General features: G+C 47.1%; 1 protein-coding gene and 1 long non-coding RNA gene across 2 annotated transcripts in view; one reads left to right on the top strand and one right to left on the bottom strand.

The window, feature by feature from the left end:
- The window catches only part of LOC139024825 (uncharacterized), a 5,237-nt gene extending 4,977 nt beyond the window's left edge, over positions 1–260 (top strand). Inside the window, exon 2 of the long non-coding RNA XR_011476194.1 lies at positions 104–260. This is a non-coding gene — a long non-coding RNA (uncharacterized lncRNA). The remainder of the gene's footprint in view (positions 1–103) is intronic.
- A 225-nt stretch (positions 261–485) lies between these two features.
- ppap2d (phosphatidic acid phosphatase type 2D) overlaps positions 486–9,803 on the bottom strand; it is a 41,395-nt gene continuing 32,077 nt past the window's right edge. The window contains exons 2-5 of the mRNA XM_024139830.2: positions 3,345–3,502; positions 2,766–3,052; positions 2,249–2,306; positions 486–626 (exon numbers count right to left, since the gene is read on the bottom strand). Of these exons, the coding sequence (XP_023995598.2) occupies positions 486–626; positions 2,249–2,306; positions 2,766–3,052; positions 3,345–3,502 (644 nt within the window). The remainder of the gene's footprint in view (positions 627–2,248; positions 2,307–2,765; positions 3,053–3,344; positions 3,503–9,803) is intronic.

Raw genomic sequence — 9,803 nt, 5'->3', positions numbered from 1 at the left:
GACGGACGGACAGTGTTCCCATCTCTATGTATCCGTGTTTGACGGACAGTGTCCTCTCTATGTATCCGTGTTTACGGACAGTGTTTTATCTGTGTCTCTCCAGGCCTTCTATATTTCCTCCATGTTTTAAGAACAAACCGTCCAGACTGTCTCCCACCAGCATGTCTCTGGAGAGCCCCTGTCCAGCCCAACAGACCGTCTGCTAGCACACCTGCCCCAACACACCCCTCCTCACCTACCTGATGGATGGGGGATGGGAGGAGAAAAGACAGAAAGAGAGAGAGAGGGAGAGACAGCAGATAGCAGAGGTGAGCAGCACATGGAGGGACAGGGAGGGAGAGAAGTGTGTGAAAAGGAAGGGGTGAGATAAGAGGTAGAGCAGGTAAAGAGCGTTCTAGCAAGTACACACATGCTCTGATGAATACGTCAAGACACGCACACACACGCAGTGCCACCTCTCTCTCCACTAAACACCACACTACCATCTAACCACCATCGGTGGGGTGGTGGCGGTAGTCGGAGATGCGGCTCAGCCCGGTGTACACGGCTATCATCACCAGCAGGAACTGCAGCAGCGGGCGCAGCAGACGGGCCCCTCGCCATGACAACCGTGCCTGCAAGTAGAACTGGAGAAGGAGAGCAGCGTCACATGATCAGAACCTTCAAATATGAGAAGTGTGTGTGTGTGTGTGTGCAGGCACTCTCATGCATTTTTGCATGCGTCTGTGTGTGTGCGTAAACTGCAACGTAGTTCGTTCTTTCCACAGTGATCTGGTCACATGGTACATTAACCACAGTTAACACACACACGTCTAGAGGGTGAGGAAGAGGACCTGGCATTAGTCCATCCACACTGGGCTCAGCACCCTAATAAACCTCTCCTCCATCTCATCTTGCCCTCCAGGCCCCATCATTACTACAGTAGAGGAGGAGTGTCAGTCAGGGRCCAGACAGAGACTGACTGGGGGGTCAGGGGTTAACTGTAGAGATGCATGGTGCTGTTTCTTAGGTGACTGCTGTCTGGGCCTGTCACTGGGACATGTGGAACGTATTCCTCCGGAGGGGAGCTGGTTAGGGGGGTTGGCTCACTCTGACTGGAAGCAGGTGTCAGTCTTCTTGCCCTCCAACCCCAGCAGCTGGCCCAGGGCCCTGGCTGCATGTCGCTGCAGGTCCCATGGATTCTAAAGGATRCAGTCAGTCTGCAGTAGTAGTACTAGCTATTCGCCAGGAAGCCACAGACGGGATGGAGGGAAGATAGAGGGAGAAGAGGAGACAGAATGAAGAATGAGGCCCCCTGTTTTTCTCAGGACACTCAACTGCTCTCAATGCCTCACTCTCTTTCTCTCCCTCTTTCTCTCTGTCCCTTTCTGATAAGTGGGGGTGAGGAGGGGAGGGGTGAGGAGGGGAGGACCCGAGAAATCGTGGTAACAGAGGTGTTTTTGAAGTGTAATCCTCCCTTTATCAGAATTAATGAGTTTCATATATATCCGCTAAATAGTTTTGCGATTATTCCAGTCATATTCCGGACCATTGGAGACTTAATGAAGTGGAGGAATTCCATTATGAATGTGAGATAATACTTATGGAACAAATGCTTGAGCCATGATGGGCTTTTGTCTTCCTCTGTCATTTCTCACCCTACAATGTTGTTCCTCACCAATGGTCCAGTAGAGAGAGAGAGAGAGAGGAGAGAGAGAGAGAGGGAGGAGGGGAGTGGGTTCTCTTGTTTGAAAGAAGCCTGTCGATCTCTCAGCAGCCCCCCCCCCCCCCAAACCCCAAACAAGGAGTGCTCTGTCTGCTCTCCATCTCTCCCTCTATTCATGTTCCCTGTGGAAAACTTCCTCCCTCTCCCTTTTCATTTCAGGCAGGACGGTTTTGAAAAAGTTGCCTTTCTCAGAGTTTGCATGTACAATGTGTGTATGTGAGTGTGTTTGAATGCTGAGTGTTTGTGAGTATGTGTGTGAGTGAGTGTGCCACTCCATCTCTACACAGGACAAAGTGTCCAATATTTTCTTTCATAATTACAGTGAAAGTTAAAACTGCTGAAAGATCATTCTTTCCTTCATTCAACTAATCTTAGTAATCCCACTAAAGCAGGTGACTTCAATGTATAAACGTTACTTGGCAGGTGTGCTGTTCTTTGTCGCCAGGCACGTGCAAGTGGTCTGTGTGTGTGTGTGTGTGTGTGTGTGTGTGTGTGTGTGTGTGTGTGTGTGTGTGTGTGTCTCCAATTGCCAGTGACACTTACCGCCAGGTAGAGCATGGTGTACATGGCAAAAGAGGAATGGCCAGAGAAAAAGGACTTCCTGAAAGATAAAGGGATAACAGGGATGTCATTCATTAACCCAGTTATCTAGTGTCAATATTGCTGCATCTCAATCTATGCTAATAAACATTCATACCAATAGTTTCTCACAAAGACAGACTTTCACTTTGACTAGACTAGCCGCGTTTGGGTCTATTCCATCTCAATTCCAGTCAGTGCATGACTTTTCAGGATTGCATAACAATGGAAAAATCTCATATCCAATCCAACTGATAGGAATTGAGCTCGAATTGAGCCCAACTCTGATACACTGAAGCTTGATTCACATTACAGGACCAACCACAACTGCACTGTGCTAGTTCTGATATTTATTTTCACATTGTCCTTTCCTGCACGGTTCCAGCAACTATGGTGGATGTGTAACCAGGCCAKCTCAGTTTGGCCAGGCCTGGTTTGGCCCTATAGTGTGAATAGGGAAGGCGTCCCTCTCGGTACTGACCTGGCCTCTTCCACCATCTTGTGTTTGTGCTGCCTGCAGGTGACCTGGGCCACGTAGGAGCCGGGGACGCAGTTGAGCGAGGCGTATGTCACGTTGCACACCGACAGGAAGTTAGGTCGCAGACGCCCCACGCTCAGCTTGGCCATGTTGGTCAGTGATTGGCCCACGCAGCAGCCGAACAGGAAGCTGCCCAGCTCCTTGTAGAGGCAGGACACGTAGCAGTTGCGCACGAAGGCCCGCGATTGCACCTCACGGAAACGAACCCGGTAACACTCGCCCAGCGCAATCTGGCCGGGGAAGAAGAGGAGGAGCAAGAGTTAGAATCAGTCCTCTTCGTAAAAAAGCTGAGCTAGATACTGGTAGAGAAACGACGCTACACTTTCACAGCGTATTGTAAAAAATAAGGTTTTCTCAATGACCTGACTAAATAAAGGCTAAATATGGAATGGCTCATAAATACATCTACTTCCTGGTGAACCTCTTGTCTGCTTACAGTGAGTGTGTAAGAGGTGATAGTATGTCATGTGTATATACTCATTAAGATCCTACGTAAGTGGTGTGTTGTGTTGTGTGTCTCACCGTGAGGCCAGTGATGACGATGCCCCCAGCGATGAGCAGTGCGTCAGGGATGGCCTCTCTCTCCAGGTAGGGGTAGGTGATGCTCTGGTCCCCACAGAAGAAACCCCTCCGGTACGGAATCACCGCCTTCAACTCACAGGCAAAGAACGGGATGGAGGCTGGAGAGACAGAGAGAGGGGGGTTTAGACACAGTTATGAGGGAGATGAAGAGACAGAATAGGAAGAGGTAAAGAGAGGAAAAGATATAGACACAATAGTACCATAGAGACCCACAAGAGGGTGTGCAAAGGGTGAGTCCAGGCGCAGTTGCGTGCCGCACTCAAAACATTTCATAACCGTGACCCAAATAAAGTGAAAACACCCTTTCAGAAGGGCTCTAAGAGAGGTGAAAAGTTGCGATGTCTGAAGTATTGCGCTCCATGACTACGCTGGAAGCAAATGACATCTCAGAGGAGGGAATTGGGATAAGAATTTTGTGTCATGTGGGTCGGTTGGTCTGGCAGTCCACTAGACCACGACAATTCACCAAAACGACCAAATAATGAGTGGATTAGAGGCTGAGGTTCTACTCTTTGGTCACGGCCTCATGAACCTACACATCGAACCAATTTCACTTTATGCAACGTTCACCTCTTGGATATGAACACTTTTATCCCTGGACTAAAAAGCCTATCGTTTATGATTTACGCCACTACGTGTGTTGGAAGGACAGATTTTGCACACAGAGTTAAGAACTACAAAAAAGCTCTAGTCAAAACGGGAAATACGGTAGGGTAGGCTAAATTGAAAACTAGCTTATCCGGTCCATAGAAAAAGACGCGAGCCAACTAAAGCGAATAAATAAAATATTCAGAACTCAAAATTAAACATTGAATTACTGGATTAAAACATACCTATATCTTGCTTAACGGGCTCTAGCACGAAATAGTTGCCGCCCGGCCCCATATGTCCCCGACTCGCATGAATATATTATGAAGAACAATATCCTCCAATTGTTCGTCTCGGCAGGTTTTTTATTTAGTGTGAAATGTTCTTCAGAAGCATAACAATTTAATGTTAACGGACTTCATAAACAATTATGTCGGTGCAAATGAGCATAGTTTGAAGGCCGACTGGGATGGGCATTCGGAGCATAGGGGCTATGTTTTCGGGATGCCGTCAATGTAAGATTATATGCTAAAAAGGCGATCATTCCCTGTCGTTTGTCTGGAAGTAAACATCTACATTTCATTACCATAGCTTCATTCATAGAAACTGTCACAGGATCGCCAGAGGATCAGAAATAAGGAGATAATATGTTTCTTTGTGAAGTATGTAAACTCTCTATATTAATATCCTGGAGTTTATGGCTTTATTTAACCAACAAACAATGTGGAGATCGTTCCTGTTCACAGGTGCATCAGGGACTTTGGCTGTGTGCAAGGGCCAGGATGCACTTAACATGTTGATTATGTTATAAGCTGTTATTTACCACTTGTGACGACATGGGACACAGTTATATTCATCACCAGCGCGGAAACTGCAGTCAGGGGCCGCAGCAGACGAGCCCCTCGCCATGGACAACGTTGTGCCTGCAGGTAGACAGGATGATGAAGGAGAGGCAGCGATCACATGATCAGAACCTTCAAATTATGAGAAGTGTGTGTGTGTGTGTGGCAGGCACTCTCATGCATTTTCTGCATGCGTCTGTGTGTGTGCAAGTAAACCTGCTAACGTAGTATCCTCGTTCTTTCCACAGTGATCTGGTCACATGGTAACAAATCTTAACCTACAGTTAACAACACCGTTCTAGACGGGTGAGGAAGAGACCTGGCCAATTAAGTCGCACTCACATTCTGGTGCTCAGCACTCCATCTAAATAACACTCTCCCTGCCAGTTCTTCCAATTCCCTTTTTGCCCCCCTCCGAGCCCCATCATAACTACAGTAGAGGGGAGAGTGTCATAGTAGCGGGCCAGCAGACAGACGACTGACTGGGGGGTCAGGGGTTAACTGTAGAGGATGCATGGAATGCTGTGTCTGTTGACTGTGATGCCTCTGGGCTAGTCATGGCGAACAATGTGGAACTGTATTCCTGCCGGAGGGGAGCCTGGTTTAGGGGGTTGGCTCGACTCTGACTGGAAGAGGTGTCAGTCTTCTTGCCCTCCAACCCAGCAGCTGGCCCAGGGCCCTGGCTGCATGTCGCTGCAGGTCCCATGGATTCTAAAGGATAAGTCAGTCTGCAGTAGTAGTACTGCTATTCGCCAGGAAGCCACAGACGGGATGGAGGGAAAATAGAGGGAGAAGAGAGGGAGAAGAGGAGACAGAATGAAGAATGAGGCCCTGTTTTTCTCAGGACACTCAACTGTCTCAATGCCCTCACTCTTTTCTCTTTCCCTCTTTCTCTCTGTCCCTTTCTGATAAGTGGGGGTGAGGAGGGGGAGGGGTGAGGAGGGGAGGCAGAGAAAATCTATTAACAATGTTTTTGAATGGTGAATCCTCTCCTTTTATAGATTGAATTTATGAGTTTCATATATATTTCCCCGTAAATAGTTTTGCGATTATTCCAGTCATATTCCGGACCATTGGAGACTTAATGAAGTAGGATTCCATTTAGAATGTGAATGAAATACTTATGGGAACAAATGCTGAGCCATGATTGGGCTTTTTGTCTTCCTCTGTCATTCATTCACACCTCTACCACAATGTGTTCTTCACCAATGGTCCAGTAGAGAGAGAGAGAGAGAGAAGAGAGAGAGAGAAAGGGAGGAGGAGGGGATGTTGGGTTCTCTTGTTGAAAGAAGCCTGTCGATCTCTCAGCAGCCCCCCCCCCCCCAAACCCCAAACAAGGAGTGCTCTGTCTGCTCTCCATCTCTCCCTCTTATTTGTTCCCCTGTGGAAACATCCTCCTCTCCCTTTTCATTTCAGGCAGGACGGTTTTTGAAAAGTTGCTTTTCTCAGAGTTTGCATGTACAATGTGTGTATGTGAGTGTGTTTGAATGCTGAGTGTTTGTGAGTATGTGTGTGAGTGAGTGTGCACTCTCTCTCTACAGGGACAAAGTGTCCAATATTTCTTTCATTATTACAGTGAAAGTTAAAACTTGAAAGATCATTCTTTCCTTCTATTCAACTAATCTGTAGTAATCCCAGCTAAACGCAGGTGACTTCAAGTGTATAAACGTTACTTGGCAGGTGTGCTGTTCTTTGTCGCACAGGCACGTGCAAGTGTGTGTGTGTGGTGTGTGTGTGTGTGTGTGTGTGTGTGTGTGTGTGTGTGGTGTGTGTGTGTGTGTGTGTGTGTGTGTGTGTGTGTGTGTGTGTTGTGTGTTGTGTGTGGTGTGTGTGGTGTTCCAATTGCCAGTGACTTACTCGCCACAGGTAGAGCATGGGTATCATGGCAAAAGAGGAATGGCCAGAGAAAAGGGACTTCCTGAAAGATAAGGGATAACAGGGATGTCATTCATAACCCAGTTATCTAGTGTCAAATATTGCTGCATCTCAATCTATGCTAATAAAATTCATACCAATAGTTTTCAAAAGACAGACTTTCACTTTGACTAGACTAGCGGCGTTTGGGTCTATTACATCTCAATTCGAGTCAGTGCATGACTTTTCAGGATTGCATAACAATGGAAAAATCTCATATCCAATCCAACTGATAGGAATTGAGCTCGAATTGAGCCCAACTCTGATACACTGAAGCTTGATTCACATTACAGGACCAACCACAACTGCACTGTGCTAGTTCTGATATTTATTTTTCACATTGTCCTTTCCTGCACGGTTCCAGCAACTATGGTGGATGTGTAACCAGGCCATTCTAGTTTGGCCAGGCCTGGTTTGGCCCTATAGTGTGAAAGGGAAGGCGTCCTCTCGGTACTTGACCTGGCCTCTTCACCCATCTTGTGTTTGGGCTGCCTGCAGGTGACCTGGGCCACGTAGGAGCCGGGGACGCGAGTTGAGCGAGGCGTATGTCACGTTGCACACCGACAGGAAGTTAGGTCGCAGACGCCCTACTCGCTCAGCTTGGCCATGTTGGTCAGTGATTGGCCACCGCAGCAGCCAACAGGAAGGCGCCTCCTCTGGTAGAGGCAGGACACGTAGCGGTTGCGCACGAAGGCCCTGCGATTGCACCTCACAGAAACGAACCCGGTAACACTCGCCACGCAATCTGGCCAGGGAAAGAAGAGGAGGATCAGAGTTAGAATCAGTCCTCTCTTCGTAAAAAACTGAGCTAGGATCCGGTAGAAACGACGCCTTTCACAGCGTATTGTAAAAAATAGAGGTTTTTCAATGACTGACTAAATAAAGGCTAAATATGGAATGGCTCATAATAACATCTACTTCCAGGTGAACCTCTTTGTCTGCTTACAGTGAGTGTGTAAAGGTGATAGTATGTCATGTGTATATACTCAGTAAGATCCTACAGTGTGTAAGTGGTGTGTTGTTTGTGTGTCTCACCGTGAGGCCAGTGATGACGATGCCCCAGCGATGAGCAGTGCGTCAGGGATGGCCTCTCTCTCTCAGGTAGGGGTAGGTGATGCTCTGGTCCCCACAGAAGAAAACCCCTCGCGGTACGGAGTCACGCCTTCAACTCACACGCAAAGAACGGGATGGAGGCTGGAGAGACAAGAGAGAGAGAGGGGGTTTTTGACACAGTTATGAGGGAGATGAAGAGACAGAATAGGAAAGAGGTAAAGAGAGGAAAAGATATGAGGAGTGTGTGTGTATGTACAGTGGGGAGAACAAGTATTTGATAAATACTGCCGATTTTGGCAGGTTTTCCTACTTACAAAGCATGTAGAGGTCTGTAATTTTTTATCATAAGGTACACTTCAACTATGAGAGACGGAATCTAAAACAAAAATCCAGAAAATCACATTGTATGATTTTTAAGTAATTAATTTGCATTTTATTGCATGACATAAGTATTTGAATACATCAGAAAAGCAGAACTTAATATTTGGTACAGGAAACCTTTGTTTGCAATTACAGAGATCAATACGTTTCCTGTAGTTCTTGACTAGGTTTGCAACCTCCGCAGCAGGGATTTTTGGCCACTCCTCCCTACAGATCTTCTCCAGATCCTTCAGGTTTCGGGGCTGTCGCTGGGCAATACGGACTTTCAGCTCCCTCCAAATATTTTCTATTGGTTCAGGTCTGGAGACTGGCTAGGCCACTCCAGGACCTTGAGATGCTTCTTACGGAGCCTCCTATGTTGCCATGCTGTGTGTTTCGTGTCGTTGTCACATGCTGGAAGACCCACCACGCCAGCCCATTTAATGCTCTTACTGAGGGAAGGAGGTTTGTTGGCCAAGATCTCGCGATACATGGCCCCATCCATCCTCCCCAATACGGTGCAGTCGTCCTGTCCCCTTTAGAAAAGCATCCCAAAGAATGATGTTTCCCACTCCCATGCTTCACGGTTGGGATGGTGTTCTTGGGGTTGTAACTCATACTTCTTCTTCCCCACACAGGCGAGTGGAGTTAGACCAAAAAGCTCTATTTTTGTCTCATCAGACCACATGACCTTCTCCCATTCCTCCTCTGGATCATCCAGATGGTCATTGGCAAACTTCAGACAGGCCTGGACATGCACTGGCTTAAGCAGGGGGACCTTGCGTGCGCTGCAGGATTTTAATCCATGACGGCGTAGTGTGTTACTAATGGTTTTCTTTGAGACTGTGGTCCAGCTCTCTTCAGGTCATTGACCAGGTCCTGCCGTGTAGTTCTGGGCTGATCCCTCACCTTCCTCATGATCATTGATGCCCCACGAGGTGAAATCTTGCATGGAGCCCCAGACCGAGGGTGATTGACCGTCATCTTGAACTTCTTCCATTTTCTAATAATTGCGCCAACAGTTGTTTCCTTCTCACCAAGCTGCTTGCCTATTGTCTTGTAGCCCATCCCAGCCTTGTGCAGGTCTACAATTTTATCCCTGATGTCCTTACACAGCTCTCTGGTCTTGGCCATTGTGGAGAGGTTGGAATCTGTTTGATTGAGTGTGTGGACAGGTGTCTTTTATACAGGTAACGAGTTCAAACAGGTGCAGTTAATACAGGTAATGAGTGGAGAACAGGAGGGCTTCTTAAGAAAAACTAACAGGTCTGTGAGAGCCGGAATTCTTACTGGTTGGTAGGTGATCAAATACTTATGTCATGCAATAAAATGCAAATTAATTATTTAAAAATCATACAATGTGATTTTCTGGATTTTTGTTTTAGATTCCGTCTCTCACAGTTGAAGTGTACCTATGATAAAAATTACAGACCTCTACATGCTTTGTAAGTAGGAAAACCTGCAAAATCGGCAGTGTATCAAATACTTGTTCTCCCACTGTATGTATTGTGTGTGTGTGTGTGGTGTGGTGTGTGGTGTGTGTGTGTGGTGTGTGGTGTGTGTGTGTGTGTGTGTGTGTGTGTGTGTGTGTGTGGTGTGTGTGTGTGTGTGTGTGTGTGTGTGTGTGTGTGAGAAAAAAGTA

This window comes from Salvelinus sp. IW2-2015, unplaced genomic scaffold, assembly GCF_002910315.2.
Source record: "Salvelinus sp. IW2-2015 unplaced genomic scaffold, ASM291031v2 Un_scaffold1924, whole genome shotgun sequence".
NCBI lineage: Eukaryota > Metazoa > Chordata > Actinopteri > Salmoniformes > Salmonidae > Salvelinus > Salvelinus sp. IW2-2015.
Note: the sequence above shows the minus strand (reverse complement) of the source record. Positions and strands in the feature narration are given on the sequence as shown.